The 25,162-nt window shown below is 47.3% G+C and overlaps 2 protein-coding genes and 1 long non-coding RNA gene across 6 annotated transcripts in view; 2 read left to right on the forward strand and 1 right to left on the reverse strand.

The window, feature by feature from the left end:
• Window positions 1-5,111, forward strand: part of CFAP44 (cilia and flagella associated protein 44) — a 60,556-nt gene extending 55,445 nt beyond the window's left edge. For both annotated transcript variants that reach the window (XM_019548805.1, XM_019548806.1), the window contains exons 33-35: window positions 1,876-2,036; window positions 3,439-3,573; window positions 4,105-5,111. In XM_019548805.1, the coding sequence (XP_019404350.1) occupies window positions 1,876-2,036; window positions 3,439-3,573; window positions 4,105-4,287 (479 nt within the window). In that variant the 3' untranslated portion in view covers window positions 4,288-5,111. The remainder of the gene's footprint in view (window positions 1-1,875; window positions 2,037-3,438; window positions 3,574-4,104) is intronic.
• Window positions 5,112-6,971: 1,860 nt separating this feature from the next.
• Window positions 6,972-25,162, reverse strand: part of BOC (BOC cell adhesion associated, oncogene regulated) — an 82,834-nt gene continuing 64,643 nt past the window's right edge. For all 3 annotated transcript variants that reach the window (XM_019548808.1, XM_019548809.1, XM_019548807.1), the window contains 11 exons: window positions 20,821-20,980; window positions 19,773-19,883; window positions 18,411-18,617; window positions 17,236-17,417; window positions 15,709-15,814; window positions 15,010-15,132; window positions 12,585-12,806; window positions 11,490-11,698; window positions 10,691-10,764; window positions 8,329-8,522; window positions 6,972-7,670 (listed from right to left, as the gene is read on the reverse strand). In XM_019548808.1, the coding sequence (XP_019404353.1) occupies window positions 7,486-7,670; window positions 8,329-8,522; window positions 10,691-10,764; window positions 11,490-11,698; window positions 12,585-12,806; window positions 15,010-15,132; window positions 15,709-15,814; window positions 17,236-17,417; window positions 18,411-18,617; window positions 19,773-19,883; window positions 20,821-20,980 (1,773 nt within the window). In that variant the 3' untranslated portion in view covers window positions 6,972-7,485. The remainder of the gene's footprint in view (window positions 7,671-8,328; window positions 8,523-10,690; window positions 10,765-11,489; window positions 11,699-12,584; window positions 12,807-15,009; window positions 15,133-15,708; window positions 15,815-17,235; window positions 17,418-18,410; window positions 18,618-19,772; window positions 19,884-20,820; window positions 20,981-25,162) is intronic.
• LOC109319329 lies at window positions 16,324-22,427 on the forward strand. The gene is made up of 3 exons (XR_002103482.1): window positions 16,324-16,388; window positions 21,133-21,140; window positions 22,416-22,427. It is a non-coding gene; the product is annotated as an uncharacterized LOC109319329 (long non-coding RNA).

Raw genomic sequence — 25,162 nt, forward strand, 5'->3', positions numbered from 1 at the left:
TCCCTGCAGGACCGGACCAGCACGGAGTAATCCTCCTTGGAGGTGAATCCCGTCCTCCATCCTTTGTTAACAATTGTATCTCCATTTTATTGGTCCTGATGTTCCACTTACCAAATCTACCTTTCTTAGGGCAGCTTTGCTGTCTACTAGCTGCTTCAGGTGTCTTTGTTTCAAAGCCTCTTTAGCTATCTACCACAGATTCTTTAACTCTTTTAAAATGTGGATGCTCCTATGGGGCACATCCAGACGAGAGTGGCCATTTGTTTCCCTGGGGATCAGTAGCTGTGACACACCTTGCAAGGCAGGTTACCCTGGGTGGGGTAACTGAGCTGGCTCCAGCAGCCTTACCTGGGGTCTTGGGAGCCTCCCAGGGCTGCAGCCACAGCAGAAAGCCTGGCCAGCAGCTGCAGCTGGAGCATGTTTTTGTTTTGGCATGGGGGTTTTTGACCCTGGGTTCTCCGGACTAGCAGCATGGGGAATGCCTGCATGTGCAGTGTGTGGTACCACAGATAGGTCTGCAGCACCACATACTGCACATCTGTGCTCATCTGGACATGCCCATGGAAACTAGTCTTCGGCAGCAGCTAGGGATTCAACTTTAGTTTTGCAGGAAAGAGAGGATGAGTCAGCTGCAAATGTGGGTGTCCCTACTCAATGCAGCCATAACTGAAAAAATGTGCTTTTCAAAAACAAGGTACCTATTAGATTTGTGAGTGTGTTGTATGTGAGAAAAATATGGTACTGTTTTGAACTGGCGCACTCTGTGCGGCCACCAAGTATACTGTAACATGGGTTTGGTTGGTCCTCTAAGCATCCCACACTGCATTGCTCCTTATCCCTCCCACACCTCTCCAACACTATTGCAACTCAGTGCTCTGGTATACAGCCAGGACTTTACTGCCCCCTTTGTTTTCCTTTTCTTCGCACTTTTTATCAGTGAGCTCCCTTGCACTGCTCCTTCAACAAATGCTAACAACCAGCTGTGTCCTCACTCCCTACTCAATTGTAGCCCCTCGTCATGCCCCAGGAACCAAGCATAGGTCCAAGAACGCCTTGCTCTCTATCCTGTCCCTTCCCCAAGACGGGCAAGCACACAGCAGACTTTGGTCATTTGGAGGTTTCTGAAGTTTACTGAACTTATATTTAGGAAACAAGGGAAAACACAAACATGAAAATGCTCCTAGCCACAGGTCATCCACCCCCTGGAACTCCCCAAGTGTGGGTGCACGCACTGCCCCCACCCCCCAACTCTTCCACGGCCAGGCACGCTGGTCTGGATGCTCAGTACCATCCCCTGGTGTCAGTCACAGCACCTCACACAATTGTGAACCGGTTCCCAATCAGTGATGTTTTGGAATGGTTCAATTGCTGCATATGTCCACACACCTCTCATATCACCACCCTACCAGATGAAGGCGTAGAGAGACTTGCATGAATTAATGCTTATGCCACGCTGTTCTGATTATAAGTTGACCCCATAGTTCAAATTTATGAAAAACAGCTTATCTGTATATATAACCCATTAAGTACTGATATAGACCCAGTGAGTTTGCGATAAAAATGCATTAAAAATACTGACGTCAAAATGGCACTGAAAAAAATTCTGACTTGATATTTTTACTGAGTGCACAAATTATTGCAAGTGCAGTAATCAAGACTGGGTGGAAAAAGTGGGGGGCAATTATTCACCCCACCGTATATGGGTTGAGTGGTACTTTTATGGTTCTTTTGGAAGAAAAAGAAAGATTGATTTATAATTAGAACAATGCAATAAGTGCTTGAGATCCTCTGATAAAAGGACCCTATGAGCTTACAAATGAATGTTCAGAGGGCCCAGCAGACATGTCCATCTTAATGTGTGGACTTTCCTGTTAGGGCTGCAAGAAAACTGTAATCAGCTGATGATGACGAAGTTTGGCCGAGTGGTTAACCTGGAAGCACTGCAGACGCTCTCCATTAACACCAACCTGGAAGAGCTGAAGGTGAAAATTATGGAGAAAGAGCAGTTGCAAGCCCAGGAACTCAAAATGTGGGAGGTAAGGAGCAAGACAGAGAAAGGGATGGAGCACTCCCCCAGCAAGTTACAGTTAGGAAACCTGGAGACCAGACAGCTGCATTGGAGTCTGTGATGCCAGGATTTTCAACCTTTCCTCCCAATCCTCAAACTACATGGTACATTGTAGTAGAGGCTCTTGCCACACTGCCATGTTTTCTGTGGGTGGGGTCCCTTCCTTTCAGACTTGGGTAGGTATAGGACATTGGTCCCATCAGCTTTCAGTTAGGAGTCCAGCACCTAAGTTTCCTTTGAAAATCCCACTTACAGTTTTGATTGCAAGTTCTTTGGGGTATAGTGCTTCCTTTTTTGTGCTCCTAAGTGCTACCCCAAGACAATGATAGTTTTAAAAACGCACAGTTGTTTGGAAGATGCTCCTGCTAATTCCATAGCAACCACCCCCTGGACTAAGAAACCCCCTCCCAGTCTCTGTTATTAACCCCTTGGCTTTAGATGTCAGAGTTTATCTTGTCCAGGATCCACTTACTGTCTTGTGAAAAAGCAAGGTTCTAGTATCCCCTGAAAGTCTGGGCCTTGCTTGTCATTTTAGAAGTGTGAAAGACATAAAAAACACGTGCAACCAGTTTAGGATTGATTGGAGACATGAAATGTGGAAAACCTCCCAGATAAACATGCACAATTTTTGCCTGGCTTTTATTTTTATTTTTAAGTCCTTTGTCCAGAGTTTAGGATTTCTCCCAAAGTAAAGCATCAAAGCCTGCATGCATGTACCTGATGCTTACTGCCCCTTTGTCACCTGTTCTCACTGACACCCATTGCAAAACTATCTTTAGGTGAGTCTCTGGGCTCAGCTCCATTGGGCTGCTTTACTTATTTTCTGCATCGGTGTAGCCTGGATCTGGAGCTGGCCTAGGGGCTTTTGCTATTGACTTTGGGAGCAGAAGCAGGTTTATTATGAACTAGGAGCCCCTTGTGACATGGTGCCATATGATGCTAATTCCCACATTCAAAAAACATCCTTGCAACCCCCGTGTTGAGCTTGTAGTTACCAGCTCCTACTGGTGACCTGAGAGCCCCCTGTGGATCTGAGTGATGAGAGTGAAATCCTGGCATAAACACATTGCTCCATTTTTCTATCCGGCTCCCTTGGCACCAGCTGGTGCAGGCCTGAGCATGCCCTTTACACACGCCTGAGCTGCAGGTCCTGACTCTTGGACCTAGGTTCCAATTCATTTACGTGGATCTAAAGACAGAAAAGCTTCACTATTTTCCTTGAGCCCTGCTGTAACTGATTCAAGTGTAGCCTACTGAACCCTCCAAGGCATGAGAGCCCCCTGCTTTCTTGCCTTCTTCCCCCTTTCAAACCTTTTGATCCTCCTCTTCTCTTCCCCACCAATTTCCTCCACCTTCCCTCTGCCCCCCAGGAAAAAATCTTGGAGCAGCGGCAGTGTCTGATGATGAAGATGAAAGAAAACACCAGCAAGCTGCAGCAAATGAACAGGTTCTGCCTTGAAAGACAGGGACTTGAAACCAAGCTGGATGCACTACAGAGCAATCTGGTAAGCTTTCGTGCAGCCCTGCCTGCTGCTGGCTGGGGGCTGTGCACTAAGAGGGGGCATCGGTTTACTCCCACCGGGTCTCTCGCAGCTCTGCTGTGGGCATCCACGGGCTTGGTCAGTAATACGGACTGGTAAAGTTGACTGGCAGCTGCACTTCTTATGACTGTAAGATGGGTCTCACCCATGTTCTTGCTAGAGCAGCCATGTCCAAATTTCCCTTGTTCACTCATCATGATGAAACCATCCTATATCTACTTAAAAGGGATGAGGTTCCTCTTCCAGTAAATCAGAGCAATCTGAAAAAGTGAGGCATGTGATTCCTTTGGTCTTTCCTACCCTGATCAGAGGCCTGAGACTACATTAACATTCACTAGCTGAGTGGCTTCCCTCTGTGTTAGGATGACAGTGGAGAAGGCATAAACTTGGCCTGTTGCTTGGGTTAGCAAATGAACAGCTTCACTCTCCCACCTGAAATGGGTCCAGTCTCCCCATGCACTTAAAGGGAGCTCTCACCTTTTCCTCTTCCAACAGGGAGCAGAATTTCAGGGGCCCCAGAAAGCTGATCTCCAGGACAGAGAGAGGTTGATCATGTTGGTCCAGCTCCAGGCCCAAGAGGCAGAAGTCCTGAAGGAGGAAATCACTCTCTTAAGGAGAAAAGACGGGCGCATCTTCCCACCACCTCTACCACCCCCCAGCACTGACATGCTGAATTAAGTCTCCCTCTGGTGCTAGCCTTATTCATTCTACGTGTCCCTGCCAACCTGGATGCTAGTGTAAGTCTGTGTGCAGTCAGCACCCATCCCATCGCAACACAGTTGGTCAAAGCAGAACTCCAGGATTCAGTCTCCATCTGGGCTGCCTCATTACCAGTCTTCGATAGGGCAGTTTAAATACAGAAGGTCCTGAGTCTTTCAGGTCCCAGCATGCAATGTTCTTCCTCCAGTCAAGCCAGCAAGAACATGAAGCATGGGATCCTGTGCTCTCCAAGGCTACAGTGAGGCAAGCTGCACTAAGGCTGCCATAAGGTAAATTAGGTGCAGTCCCTACACATACAATATATGAATCCTTGCAACAGTGGCTCTTCCTGTATTTCCATGGCTTTTATCACTATGGTCTTCATGACAATCAGGCCTGCTCTTGCAAGACTCAACAGACATAGGCAGGGAGGCCCACTGTTGGCAACCCAAGAAATATGTTGTATTACCAGCCATGACCACATGCTGGTACTGTGTCTAACTGTGCATGGCTCCCAACTATCTTACACTAGAGAAGAGCTGAGTCTCTTTTTCTTACCCTAGTTACTTCCTTTTTCCTTGCTGGCTGGCATTCTCACAAATTGGCGTGTCCCATTAATGCATAATTTGCTTTCTATCGCCTCTCACTCAGCGTCATGGAACAGTTTCTACCTGCACAGTCTTGCAGAAGGACATGGAGGAAGAATGGGGAGAGGTGACCTGAGTTTTACACATGGGAAATCAGTGTTGAAGCTGGCATCACAATGTGGATAATAAACATCTGGCAGCAGGCTGGACTCTGCACTCTTTTGTGATGGTTTTGTATGGGGTGATTTTTAAGGCTAGAAAGGATGGGACCCAGGGGGATAAAACTGCTGAAATGTGAATCAAGGGAAACTTAATCTGGCCTCCTGCTTGAATGAAGGCTGTAGACTTACCCTGCATCCAACTCCACAGCTTGCAGTTGCACCAAAGTGTGATATTTGGAAATATATCCCATCCTGTTTTCAAGAGCTGGAGGCTTTGCCATGTCCCATGGGAAGCCATTTTGATGCTTAATCATCCTCACTTAAAAAAATGTGCATCTTACTTGTTTTTCTGAGATTCTTTCCTGACTTCAGCTTGCAGCCCTTGGATTTTATTGAGCCTCAGTCTGCTAACCTGCAGCTCGGAGAGCAGATGTTAACCCTGTATATTCAAATCTGGACAAGAAGGGCTAAAAGGACTTTATATAGCAGGTGTGTTGACAGAGACACAAGAAGGACTTTGCTGACTGCATCAGCTGTACAGACAGAAGCACAGTTAGTTGGATGATCTACAGAAGTGAGGTATTGTTAAGTAGTAAGTAGGAAAAGAATGTGGTAAAATACAATCAGTTACATTCATGTTTCTTGTTTTCAAATATTGTAGTTCTAAGTAGAAAATTAAAAGGGGCACATGTGTATGCAGGCACAGTTAGTGAGCAATGTTAGTGAAGATGTGGTTGACTGGATGACTACTGGACTAATTTCTGATGGGTGAGAATCACCCTCTTAAAATTGTTCTGCCGAGCTGTAATTTGGTGCTTTGATACCTAAAAGTTAGTTAACAGTTCTTCTGAGTTGGTGACATTAGAAAGGCCCATCAGAAAGGGCTGGCAGTTTGGGGGCATGGTCAGAGAGAAACCTTTCAGCCTTATGGGTCAGCCCCGCTCATTCTGTAGAGGGGAGTGAGAGGGAAGAAACATGAAAGACAAGAGCAGTAACTTGTTTAGAGGAGTCCAGGGCAAGCCTGCTTCTTTTCAGTACCACAGGGATCTGGAATCTGTATGAAGACAGAGCTGCAGCTTGTGACCTGGCTGCCATTTTATTCTGCCTTCTGTAAATCAGGATTGTGGTTCTCTGAACTACTTCCGTCTTCCTGTGCACGGATCCCTCAGTGGTGAGGTTTCGCTATGAGGTAGGTATAGCCCATCCAAGACCAAGGGCTTTTTTAAACCAGGTAAACTGAGTGCATGCCCCATGAGTTCTTTCTTCCCCTCTTGTAAATTTTTCCAGGTTGCTGTTATTTGTGAGTTAAGCTTAAGTTGAACCAACATCAACCTTGTGGACCCACACTCACTTTGGAGGGAAAGCCAGGGAAAAAGGACAAAAAACTGGATGGTAGCCACTGGGAGAGGAAAGACTTTGGGAACCTTCATGCACCAGGGAAGATTCCCACCTAATGAATGCAAAGCCCGGTAGTCAAGAAGAGGAAATGAACAGTAGAGATCCCAAAGGCTGTGGTAGTCACACCAAGCAGAGGTTTCTAGGGCTGCCTGTTTGCATCCTAGCAGCCTTCTCCTGGAAGGTACACTCTCATATCCCACTGAAGAAAATGCCTTCATCTACAGGCCCAGACTCTAACAGCCTCTGGACTATGGAAAAAGACAGAAAACGGGGGGTGGGGTGGGTGTTCTTATGTGGCTGTAGCCAAGGATTTAAAGATGGGAAGTCTCTGCCTCAGTCAGCTCAAGGTCCCAATCTTACTTCTCCAATGCCTGACCTCAGCTGGAACAGGGATTAGGCCAGATCACTTCTGCTGAATCACGGACTACGAGGAATCACCCAGGGACTCAAAAAAAGCAGCAAGTCCAATGGAGTCTTGTTGCCTGCCTCACTAGAAAGGGTTCAGCAAATATCAAACCACAGCAAAGACTAAAGCCTTTATTGTAGATGTTAAAGCATGCGTTTGTCTTTACAGATGCGCTACCACAGGCGGCGTGTACGTGAAGGGCTGTGAATGGCAATAAGTACAGTGCATAATTCCAATCTGTTCTATTGGGTGCATCCCCACGAGAGCTCTTCCTGTTGTAGGAAGAGATGGGACCTTTTCCACAGTCTGTGCTGCAAAGATGACACTAAGCTGCCACTGTGCTCGGACTGACATCCTGCAACATCCAACATGCCGGTGCTGAGCGAAGGCTGCTTTTTTTAGTCTGTATTCTGATGAACAGCCCCACCTCACCCCACGCTGATGCCCCAGTTTCTCATTCCCTCCTGCTACCTGGAACAGGATGCTTTCCATCTCCATAGCATTATAAAAGGCACATATACATCTATTTACAAGTGCATAAATATATAAATAGGGATGTTATACAAAAATAAATACCCATATTCTCTCTCTTTAGAATAAGTCTTTAGCACAGGCAGCTCAGTCCCTAACTGGTGGGAGGAGGAGTCTCTATGGGCATATGTGCGGGAGGGCTGCTGCATAGATGCCTTCTTGGGTCCTGGGTCAGGCAAGTGATCGCTGGGTTCTGGACAGGTAGGTCTCCTCTGGCCTGGCAGCAACCTATCCTCTCTACTTCTTCAACTGGCACCAGGCCCAGGCAGCATGGGGCACCTAGAAAAGAAGAGGAACAAGAACCAGTGACAAAGAAAGCAAAGCTTTGACCAGCACAGAAAGGTGCTGGGGGATGGCAAGGGACACTCACTAGCTATGAGCTCCACTGCATCCAAACCACCTTTGCTTTAGCTGAAGAGGAACCAATACAGTGCTCGGTCCTCCCCACCCTTGTTCTGTGGTAGCAGGCCCACAGAGGCACCTCACACCACAAGGCCTGCTTTTCCTAACAAGAGAATGGTTTTGGCAGACTAGCCTTCTGGGGAATGTACTGATTTAACCTTTCAGGTGTCCTGCACTCATCTGACTGGCTGGCTGGATTATGGGAGTGCTGGCAGGCTAAGGCACTGCAGCAGCTGACTGCACAGCTCTGGTGTCACCTACCCAGGCTGGGTTCCTGCTCCCAAGCAGGCCAGTTTCCTCTGTGTCAGGCCTCACCTGGATCAGTCTCATGGTTCCACCTGCTAAGCTGGCTTCTTCACATGGCTGGCTGGTGTGGCATGAAGATGTAGTGCCAGCATATCAGAACTCAGCTTTATAAAAGACTATGCATCATCTCCACTGCCCTCTACCAGCCTACCTAGAACAACACTTTCCCTTCAAGGTGAACCTAAACAAGAAAAGCAGCAGCATGCACCAAGCTCTCTTGCTCACTGACCTGTGTGGAACATGGGGTCCCTCCTGGCTTCCAGGCCAGGGCCTCCCACCTTGCTTCCCATCACTGGACGATGGAGGCCAACAAGTTGTTCCTGCAGGTGATGGCAGTCATCGTGTGGCTGGAGCAGCTGATGAGTGGAATCACCCGGGAGGCTGTAGAAGAAAGAATGTTCTTCATGTCTGGAATTGGGCAACCTGGAGGGAAGACAGGAAAGGGCTTCCAGTTAAGGCATTATCTCCAAATACTTTGTCCTTCAGGAGAATTGGGGTATGTTCTCTTTCACCCAATTGAAGGTTCAGCAGGAAGTTTCCCTCTGAAGGGGGACCTGCACCTGGTGCTGCCTTCCATGAGCTCAAATACAGTATCAGCCTGGTGTCACAACACTGAATGCCCGCAAATGGGGGAAAAGTGGTACGTGCATGTGCGATGGGGACTGAGGTAAAAGGACACTCAGATACACACCCGCTTATTCTATGACCCGGCCTCTCTCTAGAAAGACCCCACATAGCGCTTGGAAGGCAGCTCCCTGGTCTGTACTAAAGGGCTGGCAGCCCCAGAATTTGATTCAGATACTTTAAAAGTGCTGCCTTGTTCTTCTTACATGGGGAAATATAATTTAATTAGAGCAGGCCAGAAAATAGTTTGCCTTCCAAGAAGAAAAAAAGTGGTATTTTGTTTATTTGTAATTTTGTCCCAAGTTGAGAAAATGGTTAAAGGGGAAAAAAAATGGTTAGAATTTTAATAGGAAAAAAAAATCTCAAAAAATTATGTTTTGGAGAACCAAATGGGAGTGCCTTTGCTTGATCACTGGGCAGGGAGCCCTGCCCTGACTCTGTTGTACGATGCTGGGCAGCCTGGAATTTCTAAGGCTCCCACCAGCCAACACAGGAGGACTTGGGAGATCAAGGAGGCCTGACGGCCAAGTCCCCCATCAAGCTGGTGGCTGAGGTGCCTGGAAGATATGATATGCAGGGCACATGGACATTTTCCAGCAATAAACTGATTCTGTGACAACTGAATTTTTGTTGGAAATCTGATGGAAAATTCCCCGCTGGCTTGAGGCTTAATATAGGGTCTGGAGTCCTCAGGACCTGCCTGCTCCATAAGGGTGTAAGAAGAAATGGCAGGAAGGGAGAGGACCAGAGAGAATGGAAACAATGAAGTGAAATCTGCAGTGAGGTGCGTTGAGGAGGAGACTAGAGCTAGCAATAGACATTGCCCAGCAAAGTGGATCAGCTGTGCCAGATGCAACTTGGCAGAGCTGATCCATTTCACTGGGCGCAATGCATATGGCCCATCAATCTTGAGAGACAACAGGCAATGTGTTCCCTGCTTCCAGAGATGTGTCTCTCAGCAATCTCTGGGAAACCCTGGAGATTGCTGGAGGCATGTCTCTGGAAACGGGGAACCCCAACTTTCCCCATTTCCAGATACATTCCCCAGAGATCTTAGACATGTCCCTAGAAGTGGGAAAAGCTGGGACAAGCCAGTATAGTCCAGGGCTGGGGCTGCCAATCAGCCAGCCCTAGGACCACACCAGTGTCCTAGCTTTCCCTGCTTCTAGAGATGCACCCCAGCAATGCCAGGGATGAGTCTCCAGAAGCAAGGAACCTCAACTTTTTCCACTTGCAGAGACATGCCCCAGAGATGGCTGGGGGTACGTCTCTGGAAGTGGGGAAAGTCAGACAGGCACTCCCAGGGCTTAAGAGGCCCAGCCTGGTACAGGAATTCCCATTCAAGCTCCAGTTGCCCATGTTCTCCTGCCATAAAGCAAATCTATGTACACCACAATACAGCAGCACAATTTATTATTACGTTTTGTCATGGTGTGACAGAAGGGAGGGACACCTATTTGCTGTCACTTTGTGCCACCATAAAAATGTTTATGACAGCACAAAGGTGACATCTGTTTCCCCTCTAGGTCTGGACAGATGGGAGATTCTCAAGGGTGGCTTTGTATCAGTAGTGTCAACAGTAATCCTCTGGTCCTACCTGAGTCTCCAACCCCAACTGGAACATGAAAAGGGGAAGGAAGAAAGAGAGACAGGTCATCTTCAGACTGAGGCCTATGCTGCCCTAACATCCTCAGAAGTGTGAGATAAATGAAAAGAACATGAAACCTGGAACAGTCCTAGCAGCAACATCTGTTAGGACGTAGACTAGTCTCCCAAGAGAACTGGATGGGGAAACCTCACTACTTAAAACTTTTTAACAGGGTTGGACAAAACTTTGGAGCCCAGGTAAACAGGGAATGACTCTTGAGGGCACATAAGCCAACCTAGCAGATCTTTTCCCTAAGTCCCACAAGTCCTTGTATTATCACTGCACTACCCATGTCCAAGCCCCATGAGCCAGGGCTTACCTGGAGCTCTGATAATCTTGCTGGAGGTTGCCATTTTGCATCACCCTTTCCTGCAGCAAGGTGTTGGTCTCATCCTGTGGTTGAAATGAGAGAGGGAGGAACATCTTAGAAGAGCAAGAATGCAAGCCAGGGTTAAGGGGATGGAGCAACCAAAGCCAGTGCTAGGGGAGGGTGGAGTGGGGTCAGCATAGCGGATCAGAAAGAGGGGAAGCAGAGATTACCTGCACTTTGTACTGGAGAGGCCAGAGTGCCTGTTGGGAAGTGGAATGAGTACTAGCAAACTCATTTCCAGCTAAACATAGTAACAGCCCTTGATGACTGCATTAGAACAGTTAAGATGCTACCTAGACTTGTGTTCCCAGGAGAATGATGGGGTCCCCTGTAAAATCCCAGCACACCCTTCCCCAGCAGCAAGGAAGGAACGTTTCTCACTGAGATGCGAGGGCCCCTCACTCCCTCTCCTCAGCCAGTCTGCCAAGGAGCTGTTCCATCTCCTCACTGCACCTAGGAACAGCTTCCCTGCTCCCTTCCTTCCAGGACCCAGGTGCACAGTCTCTTTCTCCATAGTTAACTGGAAAAGGATTTCCCCTCACACACACTGCCTCCATTCACTTGGCTGCAGCGTGAGATGAGTGAGTCTGGTCAACCATTCCCCATCCACACCAGTACCGGAGAAGACAGAAATCCCATGGAAAGGGCTGACCAGGAGGCCACAGGGCCAGAGACTGCCTGACTAAAACATCCACCCAGCATTTTGCTCATGTCCCTTGTCAAGCTGGGTGTGAAAGTGAGACCTTACCTGCTGAACTTCATCCGGACAGTAGTCCCGGGGCTTTGTGCTTGGGTAGCCTATCCCTGCTGAGGGATAGCTGCCATTCAGGTGCACCCCATTGGAATAGGGCTGTCCACTGGCTCGAGGAGCAGAGACCCCTCGCAGGGGCACCATGGTATATTGGCAGGAAGACACCAACAGCCCAGCTCCAGGAAAGCCCATGTCTATGGTCTGCTCTGAAGAAAGAGAAGAAAGAAGGAGCACATAAGACTGGGAGAGGGAAGGCTGCTGACTGTTGGGACGATGCGTTGGGATACACCAGGCTCAAACATCTGCTAAAATGCCCACCCCCTCCAGTGCAATAGATGTAAATAACCCTGCAGGGAAGGGATGGGACCTGTTTGATGGAGTAGGGGTGGTGATTTCCTGATTGTTTTCCAAGTATTCTATCCTATTCCTAGTCTATATTCTGTTATATTCTCTATTTTCTCACTATTCTATTATTCTGTATTCTATTAATTCTATTCTATATCTAGTTTTATATCTATTTCCATGTCTATTTAGTTATTAGTTTTCAAAAGCCTGGAGAAGAGAAGGCTCAGGAGGGACTTGGCAGCCTATAAGGGGTGCACCAGGATCTGGGAGAACAGTTGTTCACCAGGGCCCCTCAAGGGATAACAAAGTTTAACGGCCACAAACTTCTGGAAGGCTGATTTAGACTGGACATAAGGAGAAACTTCTTTACAGTCCGAGTGTCCACGGTCTTGACTCGACTCTCCTGGTCCAGAGGTAGTGCAAACACCTACTCTGGACTCATTAAAAAATGTGGATGCTTATCTTGCTGAGATCATTTGACTCCAGCAGACTTCCTGCCTATAGCAGAGGGCTGGACTCAATGATCTCGCGAGGTCCCTTCCAGCCCCTAATATTTATGAAATCTATGCAAGTCCAGGGCTGCCTCTTGGTGTTACAAGCTGGACAGGGAGAAGATCTCCCATACACCCAGCATGGAGCTGCCCACCACAGTGAGGGTTTAACTTCCAACATGCCCTGGATCCTCTCAGCTACACTGGGTCTGATAAACCAGCCCCCAGCTGCACCTTTAAGAACAAAGCCACTTACTCTGTTTGGACCAGGCTCTCCAAAGGCAAAAGGGGATAAAGGCCACAATGATGAGGACGATGGAGCCTAGCACTACCCCTACGATCAGGTACGGCAGGTCGCTGGAGCGGGCCACCATGGCCCCTGTCCCCAGGCCACTTTGCCCACTGCCGACTGGTGGGCGCTGCTGTGGGGGCACTGTTGGGGGCGGCAGGCGATCAGGCAGTCCAAGGGACTTACGAGCTGCAAGAGGAAGACACAGGGTTAGAAAGAGATGTCACCCAGTGACAAAGGGCAGCTACATGGGAGGGGACAGCCCCACTTGCAGGGTACGTCTGTCTGTGCTGCACACACTGCAGGGCAACGTAGAGACACCAGAGCTAGCACAGGACCACATACAGTCCAGCTGTTGTAACACACAGCTGTGTGGGCTAATTCACTGTGATCCAGGGTAAATTAGCTGGTGGGAGTTCTGTGCTGTGCTGTGGACACTAGGTAGCTTCCATGACATGAGTTAGCTTGTGTAAAGCCATCTGGGGTATCATTATGCTGCCCTGCAATCTAGACATATCCTCTGTGTATGGCTCCCACCAGCTGTCTGAGCCTACACAAGTGGCAGTGGACTAGATATTACATATTGTTATATTATATATCAGTGATAACTATAATCCTCATATACCAGTAATTAGAATCACTTCGTCATGAAAATGGCAGCAGTTTGCCATCACCCACAAACACGCACAACAATTTAGGACAGGAAGTGAAGGGGACCCTTGCATCCAGTGAGAACAGTAGGAGAGATGTAAAGGAGCCTAGAGGTAATGAATATTCTCTGGGAGGGCGGGAATGTCCCACAGGGCTGTCACTGGCCAGTCTCTTCATCTGCACCCTTTTGCTTAGTAACGTGATCCACTCACATGGCTCTACCTACTCTCTCTATAGATAGGTCATAAATGTAACTTTCTATTCCTAAACAGTTTCCTTCCTCTAGTGCCACATTACACCAATCTGCCCCCTCCCCAACATCTCCTCTCTGATATGTTCACTGCCAACTCGCAGCAAATGTGGCTAAAACAAACTCTCCCTACAGTCTGTGTTGCTACTGACACCAGCCCTCCCCCTCCCTGTCATTCAGACTCTGGGAGTCACTTTTGACGGCTCAGCTCTCTCTCTCACCTTACATACCTAGACTGCTGTTTCTCCCAGGAGAACCCTTGAAAAGCCAGCCACTTCAATCTATCTAGAGGACAGTTTCTCCCCCCCAACATCTTGTTAGTCTCCCTGACACTGATGCTGCCCCCATCAGTCCATCCACAGCGAGACAGCTAAAATCCTCACACATCGGACTGACCACTGCACTGAATCCCTCCATTGTCCCCATCTTCTCCACAATCCCTAGTTGAGATGGTTTTGTCTTCACCTACCCATCTCCGTCCTTCCCTAGTCATCTAGTTTCCTTCTCTTACTGCACCGCCCAGTTGGTTCCTCTGCTGTACAGATGACACTGGCCCTGCTACCAATTTTATCAGATCCTCTCATACACATCAGTGCGGGCTGCTTTCCAGTGTCCTCAACCACTGCTCTGTTCAGCCTCTACCTTCTCTTCAATTTAAAGCCTACTAAAAGTTTCTGTCCTCCAAGGGGCCCACTCCAACTGATCTAACTCACCCTGGTCATGCACCATACTATTATTACTTCTCCAAGCACTTTTGCACAGCCAAACAAGGTATGTCTGTCTCTCATTTGCCTGCTATTTCTTGCCTTTGACCAGCGTTGAACAGACTGTGGGAGCAGGGGTTGTACCTCCCTCATGAGTGTGCACTACAGGGGAGCAGAATTTTTTCAGTGACCTGGAAACTCATTTAAAAGAATAAATAAATAAATAAATAAATAAATAAATTGAACACAAATTTAGGTCCAAACAAAAAATTTGGAAAGGAAAAGAAAAGAGAAAAATGTCTAAATACTTTATTTTTATTTTCCCATCTTTAAAACAGCAAACAAACAAAAAAAAGCCATTGGGATTTTTCTTTTCAAAGTGACTTTTTTTTAAAGGGATAAATAAATCAAACCCACAACATTTACTTTGGGCTGAACAAAATGTTTTGGAGCAACCAGAAACAACACTGAGGAGGGGGAGAGCCTGATACGTTTTTTAGTTCATCGAGGAAAAACAAGCTATTTTAAATTAATGTTGATCCAAAATATATCGTTCAGCCACCAGACCGAGCCGGTCCATCATTTCAAGAGCTCTGCTGCTTATAGCCTGTAGCATACTGGGGCTGTGACCATCAAGAAGGCCCCTCCTAGAGCTGAACATGGGGATGGAATCAGTGCAAGCCATGCCTCATCTCCAGCCATGTCTGCCTGTCATTCATCCCTCAACTGTTACGTAGGCTTTAAGTTCTGGGCAGGGACTGCCTCCCCACCCAGCACAACTGCTTACCTTTGGTTTCGCAAATCATCACATTGCTGAATTCACTTTCACCACCCTCATTGAAGCACTGCATCTTAATGTCGTACGAGGTCTCTGGCTGCAAGTGGCTGATGGAGTGCCAGTACCGATCACCTGGAGAGGGAATGCAGGTGGCTTGGTTACAAAGCAATAGGGTTAGAAGGGATCATAAGGGTCATCTAGTCCAAGGGTGGCCAACCCACAGTATGTGTGCACAAGTGGCACAGGAAGCCTCTGTGTGTGCCATGTGGCAGATTAGGGAGGGACCTGAGATCAGAGACAGACGGCAGAAAGCAGAGCAGCAGATGGGGTGGGGAGGGGGACTGGAGTGGCACATGGAATGCCCGTCATAAAGGCTGGCCTCCACTCATCTAGTTCAACCTCCTGCATAAATGCTCCCTCTGATTGCAAGGACCAGCTGCATCCTCTTTGGCCTGGGGAACTGGCAAATACAGAGCAGTGCATCTCCACACTCAGGCTGCTGGCTAAGGCAAAGGTGCACTGGATGTGGCTTCCCATCTGCACCTTACTTCACCATGCCCTAAGAAATCTTGGCTTTCCCCAAGAATGAACCTTGCTTCTATGCTTTGCTATAACCTGGCACCCCTTCCAGAGCAGCTCCCTCCTGTCAGATGACATTCTCAGCGGGAAGTAAACCACCCCTCGAGTGACAGCTGGGGCCAGTCTCACCTTCCACTACGTCCTTCTTGTAGTCACTGTCGTTGTCACTGTCAGTGGGGCGGTAGTAGATGTAAAAGCCGTGGATTGGAGTGTTGTTGTTACTGGCTGGGATGTACTGCAGGGAACCAGAAAGCAACAATTAGCAGACATGTCTGTGTTGCTGAACTGCCTGCTACTGGAAAAAAGTTGCAGGGAAGCCTCTTCTTGCCCATGCTGCTGTTGTATAATACTTTATTGGCTTCTTTAAGAGTCTGGAGACCCCTCTATTACCTCAGGATGTCTTGTGCCCTTCCCTGAGAACTACAAAACAGCTGTGATGCCGTAGGGTTGAATTTGTCATCAGTCAGTCCATTGGTACATCCAGCCAAGTGTTCAGTACACTGCCTGCCATATCTGACTGATAATGATTCCAAGGAAGGTAAACGATGTGTTCTGCTCCAACAGTGGATGTATCTGGTCAAACATGGGACCTTGTACCATATACCCAAATCTTGCTAAGTCTAAGCATTCTGGCCAAGCTGCTTCCTGTGAAGAACTGGTGGTCACTAACCACCTATAGGAGATAGCCACCCCCCATCCCTCACCCCACTCACTGGCCATTGGCTCTGTTTTTCCTAAAAGTGTTTCACACCCTCACCATCCATGAGCTATAGCCCCTCTGTTTAAAGAACAAGCAGCTGCCAGTGCATGTCTCCAGGAAACACGGCTAGAGGACACTACCTGGGATGAGTGTCTCTGTCTCTAAGATGACAGAAGCACAAAGACCTGTCATCCTTGGCCCTCATTAATATTTCCACATTAATAAACTATGGCTCTTCCAACTGCATCTTGGCCTTGGAGGTTCCCAGAAGGCACTAAACAGAATCCCCCAAGGGGTAGGTTGTGGCTACTATTTAGCAACAATACCTAACAGGTTAGTAGGGCTGGAATATTATGGTAGCCTTTGACACTCCAGAAAATTTGAGAAACAAGAGGTTTCTTTGGGATATCTTTTACTGGACCAACTGGATCACTGAGAGAAACATCTCCTAATGATACACACATATGGTTGGTCCAATAAAATATGTCACCAACACCTTCCCCCCTTTGCTTCCCAACAGATTAGGACAGGAAGTGAAGAGGGACAATGCCCAGTGGAAACCACATGGAAATGTAAAGTGATGCTAGCTACTCACAGAAGAATCTGGCTAGAACAGCAAGATTAACCATCCACTTCTCTTATAAATGGCCAAGACCCCAGCTTCATACCCCGCCTGGAAGTTGGCACATCCAGCCATACAGTGCCCCAAGCACCAAGCTAGACCACTAGCTGGCACAGAGTACACAGATTTCTTCAATCAATCTCCAGCAGAGATTCCTAGATCCATCAAGCTTCCCCACCCAAGCACTGATGAGGCCTGGCCCTGGCTGGCTGGAGAGAATGGCCAGTATCAAAGGCCAAGCCAAGAGGGCAATAGGTTCCAGAAGGGAAACCTGGGGTTTATCTTGCCAACCACCCAACCCTCATCATCTGTAGACCCAGATACACTCTCTTACCATCCACTTCAGCATGATGGTGGTCTCATTGATGGCATCAGTGAAGGTGATGTAAGGTCCGGCAACGGGGCGTTCATATACGCGGTTACTGAAGCCTGACACCACATAGGGCCTAGAGGCAGCACTGGGTTCACTCTCCCCCAGTATGTTCAGAGCCCGAACACGGAACTTATAGGAGGTGCCTGGTGGGAGAGATGGAAAACCACAGCAATGAGAGAAGACTGGGGCTCTCCAATTTCAGTAGCCATCACAACAGCCAAATTAGGAAAAGCTTATGTCTCTTCCAGAAACCTGAGCACTAAGACATAATGCAGAGAGGGTACTGCTTCTCTTTTACACCAAAAACAAAGGAGTTGGCTGATTTCTGCTGTGTCCCAAACTCAGGCCACTTCTTTTCTCCTAGGGGGCCTGGCTGGATGACCCTCAGATCAGTGCCGTGAAATTTCACCATCTCAACAGGAAATCATAAAAGGAAGTTGTGCACCCTCTCAAGGAAGCCCACAGCCCTGCCTATCTGGCAGATCTCACCAGGCTGGCTGCTGGGCTTTCTTTTGCTTGATGAAGGTGCTTAAATACAGCGGCACCATGCACACCATAACAGATGGCAACCCACCATAAAAGTCGCAATTCTTCATGGTCATTCCCCATCGTCCCCAGCAGGCGCTGGGGGCAGTTTAATAACTAGGGCAGGGTGAGCAGGGCACCAGCTCCGGCTGCTGACTATTGAGGGGGCATTGGAGAATCTGGGAATCTTTGTGATGTCGCACACATCCCTGCACTGCCCCTACCCAACCATAGGAGCTGGGCAGGGCAGTGTCACACCCAGCAGTGTATCTGTGGGAGAGAGAGGGGACAGAGCAGAATGGTGCTCTCCAGACCCCCAGGGCATCTTTACAACAGCAGCTGCAGCTCTACTCCTAGTAACATATGTGGGGAGGCAAGGGGGAACAAATGGGGCACTGGGGATGGTTCCAAGGGAATTCAGCCAAGGGGCTGCCGCTGTCTGAGCCACCGGTCTTTCTACAGTCACAGTTAGCAGCAGCAACAGCCTTCACTTGGCAGACAGCAGTGGCAGGTAACACGTTCCTCTCTGGTATACTCCCTTGCTCCTTCTGCCCTGGGCACTGAAGGAGCTCATTACACACCTTTGGGTGGGGGATGAGAACATGTCCTACCTTTCTCCAGGCCTGTGATCTCCACTGAGAGGCGAGAGGGAGGGATGTCATTGGTGGCCAGCACCCAGTCTCCAGGCTTCTTCAGTTTCTTGTACTCCACTCGGAATGATTGGATGGGGAAACCTCCATTCCCACGGGGGATCCAGGTCACGTAGACAGAAGTCTCTGATGCCATGGATATAGTGGGACGGTCTGGTGCCTCTGGAGCTGTGAGGAGCAAGGTAGCACATCAGAATAACCTGTCTCTCTCTCTCTCTGTGCCTGAAGGAGCAACACTACCCTTTCCTTGTCTAAAGTAAACTTAGGTGGGAGATAACCTGTTGCCTTTAAGCAGCAACTACCCCAGCGTAAGCAGCAAACACACACACACCAATGTAACATATGCTGCTTCAGCTTTACCCCTGCTTTTCTCTCAGGGTACTTCTAGATAAACTTTAGGAAATTTACATTGCTTTAGGGTTGCAAGGTATATATCTACTTCTTTTTATACTGGTGTAAATGTATCATGCGTCTAAGCCAAAGGGTTTGGGGTGAAAAAGAAGGGTGTGCACACACGTGTGCATGTGCACATGTGTGTCCATGCATACATGAGTGTATCAGAGTAGAGGCTGTACCAGTCTCTCCCATTTTTTCTTACTTATCACCCACATAGCCCCCTCACTCACTATCTTCAGACCGTTTCTTTATCTAAAAAAAATCACTGGTTTTCAAGGGATGTCTATGTAGAGAAGACTTGACTGATGTGGAGGCAGTGGTTATGGGGCTGTGTGGGTGATGATGAAAAACAGATGGAAGAGGCTGATGTAGGAAAGAAGAGACTGAAAGAATGCAAAGGAGAATGAGAAGGAGTTTAGAAGGAGTTCTAAACATTATAAATTGTGTAGACATAACTCTGAGGGAAAAACCACTAAGAATGGGAGGAAATGATGGACCCATATACGAAGGAAGTGGAAAGAGAAAAGGAGTGAAGGAAGGGGAAGGGAAAGGATGGAAACAAAAGGGAGCTACAAAGTCAAGAGAGTTCTTCACAGGAAGTGCAATAGTATTGTTCACTGGCATGCATGTCAAACAGGATATGAGATGCAATGAACAGGACCAGCTTGGTTGTGCTGGGGCTAAGACTGAAGATGTCCTAAAGCAGTGAATAGCCTGTGCCCCTTCCTGCACAAAACCGCCTCTACAACTGGCACTCAATGGCCCCAGCAAGCCTCGTTATGCACTAGGACCCACAAACTTAAGCTTAGCAATGTTGAGCCTTGCCCTATGACTCACTCTCATCCCGATACTGGCTGGCCTCAGATTCCTGGAACAGAACGGACAATCCCCACCATGACTCCCCACCCCACTCAGGCAGGGCCTTACGAGACAGCCGGCTGTTATCTGCTTGGTTGCTGCTCTGCGTGCTAGTGCCTGGGTCATCTCTCTGGACCTGCTGCTCTTTACTGGCGACAATCTCGGGTTTTGGTCGTCGGCCTAGACAAGAAAGAAGCAGTGTCAGTGCCACAGCTGCAAAGGAAAGTGTTACAGCTAGGGGTGTCTTTCTCAACACTCTGTGGGACAATGGGAAATTCTCAGCCACTCTTTGTGCACCTTCTAAAATATGCCAGTGTGCGAGGAACTCCTCCCAAGCCTTGACCTTCTCATACCCCCCTTTAAACTTGCCAGTGCCCTGGAAGCCTGGCCTTTGAGGTCTCTAGCTCCCTGCATTCTAGAAAATTTATATAGATGCTTTCAAACTAACATGCTACATGTTTGAATTAAATGTGGAACATCTTTGCAACTGGTTTGTCATTTCATTGATTGAATATGTGGTATGTTATAGTTTATCGTGTGATTACCACTTTAGGTAGACCAATGATTTCACAGTACTTCTAGCAGTAAAGCTGATTGACATTTTTCAAATCTCCAACAATTACTTGTTTTTTCCCCTCAATTAAAACTATACATTATTTCTTTCCCCTCAATTAAAACTATACATTATTTCTTTCTGAAAAAAATGTATACTTTCTCCATCAGCTGGACCTGTGAAGATGGCAATTATTACTATGTAGCTGCATTTCACAGAGGCCTAACAACAGAAAACAGAAAGGGCTTGCCCAGACTCACATAGCCAGTCGCAGGTAAAAGTAGGCATGGAGTCCCAAGGCTACTCAGATCTATGTTTTAGTCTGCCTCTCACCTTACTCATTTTCCCCAGTATATCTGGGGGCAGATGTCTTTCCACAGCAGGGACCTGGGGGGCTCTACATGCTGAAGAGAAACATATCAAGTGTGATCTAAAATGCAATGGCAGAATGCAAGGCAGAAAAAGCTGACTCTAAAATGGTGTGCCATCTCAGGTGGCAGGAGATAGTGTCTCAGTCTATACAGGAAGTTCCACCCAATACCTAGCAAAAGGTTTGACTTTTACCTGTCCTGAATGTCACCATGGCTGTCTGCCCCTCCCCGGCACAGTTATAAGCTGCCATCTCCACTTCATACAAGCTCCCAGGATCCAGTTTAGTCAAGATCAGGCGGTGCTGGGTAGCTGGAATGTCCCTGACTGTCCAGTTGTCTGAAGAGTTCATAACCTGATGAAATCAGAATATAGGAATCACTGGCCAGGAGCTCTGGTTTGCTCTTCAGGGTGAATTTGGCTTTTATCTAAATTTAAAATTTGAAAAAAATTTAACAAAAAGTTTGGAAACATTTGGACTGCTTTTCTCCCCTGCTGTTAAGTGAGATTGTCCAGTCTAATTCTGGAAAGCTAAGAGGCCCAGATAACTCAGATACAGGTAGCAAAAGCTTCTAAATGCTGGGATACGTTTGTCAAGTCTTCAGCTTCCACTGAGGTTCATTCCATGCTGCTGTTTATCCTCTCTCTAATTTCACCCTATCTTAATTGATTCTGAAAGATACCTAGCTCTGTAGCCATTATGAATTTCCTTTCTTGGTGCTGCACTTTAAAAAGCTATGGCTTCTTCTTTGTCTACACTATGCAGAGCGTCTATTCCACCTATCAGGCACCTATTTGGGATCCTAGTCCACCCTCCTCAAGTCCTTGAAAAAATATTAATGCACTCACTTTTGTAATGCACATCATTTTACTCTCAGGACTGAGTCACAGAAAGAAGGAAAAGGAACTCGATCACCTTTTGCATGAACTATTTGTTAGGGATGTGAGCAATGTAGACTAGAATCACACATAGGTATCTAAATCCACTTAGACACTTAATAGAATCTGGCCCCATGTCATCATTACAATGCAGACAGTCAGACCATGCACTGATCTCCCATGGTGCCTTCACTTGCTATTATCCTCTCACTTTTAATATTAATACTGGTTTGCTCTGATTGAAGTGCTGGCTATACCACGTGTCTGCAAAAACATAACCTGTACCATTTGTGCTTGCTATGTGCAAGCTACCACTGGAAAAAATCAGGGTACCATTTGCAAAAAGTGCTTAAGTGCCTTAGAAGCCTATGTCCTCTTGACTTCCTATAGGATCTAGGCTTCTCAGGCCTACCTTCTCAAAGGCTCCAAATACCTGGTCCCTTTCATCTGAAAAGGAATTAGGTACACATCCACTTTGCAAGTCTGGGCCCAAGTCATTTTTGTGACTGCTACATCCATTTCCTGCTGTGCAAGTTGCTTTGGGGTTTTTTTTGTTTTGTTTTGTTTTTTTTTTAGCTGATCAGCCCCTTTGCACTCATGTGAATAGTTATCTGCTTGCAGGTCACAATCAAGCCTGTTCAAAACCAACTTCATATCTCTTGTATTATGAAATGAATATCTCTCCATTGCCACCACCCTGTGGATACCAAATCTCCATATATAGCTTTTTGCTTCTCCTCTTCCATCAAGTAAATGAATACCATGCAAGGAAGTCATCCACAGCATGTGAAATGCTGGGAGTGCCTCCTCCAGCCATTGCTATTATGGGGTCTTAAACTTGCCTGTCCTACCAGTGTAGGGAATTCCCACTGACACTGACCAACTGTTACTCAATAAAATTCACCACCCAGCAAGGAAGATAGGATTCTGAGTCCCACCCCCAGCCCTACATGAGCTGTGCCTGATTACCCCATTGGTGCATGAATGGAGAAATGAACTCAAAAGACCTCTGCCACCCATACACTCCCTGAGGCTCCTCTGAAAATCCCAGCCTGCAGTTATGGAGAAAATTCCTGTCCTCGCTAGTATGGGGCTTAAATACAATCTATGCCATTTAAAGCTACACTGTATAATATAAAGAAGAAGGTGTGGTCCTCTAATTTAATAGTAAATTGATCTGCTTAGCAACAATGGAGCAGAGTTAAGGTTGTGACCTGGTCTTGGGCATTTCCTAACTGTTGAAGTCCGACCTGTACAACCTTAATATTTGATTGTTGGCCTTTTCTGTGGAATATGACAGCATGTGGCTGGAGGCACAGCATGAAAAAAATGCACTCTGGTCAACCCCTCCCCTGCTATCTTTTCCAGGTGCAGAAACAGAGCAGAGGGCTGGCAGAATGCTAGGTATTCTGGGAATCACAGTTCTTTAGAGCAGCAGTGGAGTTTGCTGCTGGCAAGCAAAACATTCACCCAATTCTTTTGCTGCTGAAGCCCATGTACAGAGGTTAAAAAATTCACTGAATTTGGCCACAAAGAATGGGGTCAGTTCTCCCGTCAGCAGCAGCAAACCTCATTGCCACTTTACAGAACTAGATTCCCACAATGCTTTGCACTCCATACCACCCATCGCCTGCACCAGCTTTCAGTAAGTTTTGGCAAGGCAAGGCAAGGCAGCCAGCAGAGGTAGGCTGCAGCAAGCAGACCCAGGGTGAGGTTCCCCCTCCTTCCTGTCCTTGTGCCCCCCCCCAGACAGTGCCTCAAGCACATACCCCACCACATCAAGCTACTGCGTATGGCTAAGGCTTCCAGAAGGACTTTGAAACACAGCTTCGTTTTTCAGCAAGGTCTGGGTACCCCAAACTGGAGGAGGCAATTTCCTCTTTCCCTTCCTCCCCAATGGCAAGGATAATATTTTGCAGGCACACAGGCAGGACACCTAAGTGACCCTGTACAGAAAACAGCATTGGCAGTGCAGGCAATGTGATGAAACGGAAATGCCAAGACTCCACAATATAATTCATCTTCGGAATATTTGACACTGACTGATTAACTTCTCCCTGGCTTTATTTCTATTACCAAGTCTGTGGGACTGCGAGAAGTCCCTGAAGGATGTTACATTTGAGCAAGCAGGGGCGGGTAAATGTGTGGAAGAGGATATTAAAAACAAGGATAATGACTGTGTAGGAGCTGAGCTGCTTAAGGGGGGGTGGGGGGGTGTAACTGCCCATCCATGCTGGAGCGGGAAAGGGTGGGGATGCTGTCAAGACGGAAAAAAAAAAAAAAAAATATTCTGCTGCTCCTAGAAACTCCTTTATTGCCTGTAGCAGCTGCAGTTAACACAAAAAAGCATTTTTCCAACCTGTTTTCTGTTTCGTTATCTGGTTTTATTAACTTTTGACACTTCCTTCAGGTTGGACAGTGAAAATAGGCTGGGCTGTTTCACCCTCCACTAGCAGGGGGCCTGATCTCAGCAGTGCTCAGCATCTAGGTCTCACTGAAGTCAAGGGGAGCTGCAGGGATTAAGCACCTCTGCAAGCCAGGTTACAGGGAAGAACAATGCCAGGCTGTGGATTCTCAGCAGAGTGGAGCATGTTCTCCGTCTCCTTCTCTCCCACTCACACACAGAATTTTTTTAAACATCTCTGTAAACCAAAAAAACCCCCCCATTTCTATTCATATTAGTTTTGCTTAAACTAGGGTCTCCAAACACCCAGTGTGGAAATGTCAGCAATCTAAGTGTTAAGCCTTATATGCAAGGACCTAAAGAGACAGGAGAAAGAGTCTCCAGCTGAGAATTTGGACTACACTGAAAATGTATTAGCACAAATGGCAGTGACCCTTGGTGACCCTCCCTGCCCTGCAGACCTTCCAGGTGAAGCACTGAAAAAACCAATAGAATGAGGACAAACTGCAGCTTGCAAGCTCAGATCACGCACAGAATTGGTTTTGTTACATGATACGAAGTTGGGAGGAGAAGGGGTTGTGGGTGGGAGGGGGTGAATCTTGTCCTGGCAGAAAGGCTGGACTTGATGTTCCAGTGGCATTCTTAACTTGTCTGCTACAGTCTCATGTTGACATCTTACTTCTTTGTTTTAACTGGGTGTTTAAGGAGACTGTTAGCTTAAACCGTAGATTTAATTAGATTTAAGTTTTGTTTAGAAAAAAAATCAAGGATGTGTGCAGGAATTATAAAGCTTTATATTGCAAAATGTTTTCATGAAGTTAAACAATTCCAAGAAACTGTGCATGTGTCCATTTTAATTGAAAACCTTCCTTTGCAAGGACTGTGAATCAAAACACACCACAGTGTATAGTAACCTGAAGGCAAAATCAAAGTCATCTACTGTAGTTGCCCAACCATGCTGAAGGAAATGTAACAAAAAAACAAACAAACCCCACACAGAATTTACAATTTTTAAAAAAAATCCCCTATTTTCCAACTAGCAAGAACTTTGTATAGCTGGAGTACTGTGTCCAGTTCTGTGCTCCCCATTTCAGGAGGCATGTGGACAACACTGAAAGGGTCCAGCGGAGGGCCACACGCATGATCTGGGGACTGCAGGCAGACCCCACACTGAGAGACTGCGGGACCTGAACCTGTTCAGCCTTCACAAGAGAAGGCTGAGGGGGGACCTGGTGACTGTCTATAAACTCACTA

Source organism: Crocodylus porosus, unplaced genomic scaffold, assembly GCF_001723895.1.
Source record: "Crocodylus porosus isolate Cpor-Errol unplaced genomic scaffold, CroPor_comp1, whole genome shotgun sequence".
Classification (NCBI taxonomy): domain Eukaryota; kingdom Metazoa; phylum Chordata; order Crocodylia; family Crocodylidae; genus Crocodylus; species Crocodylus porosus.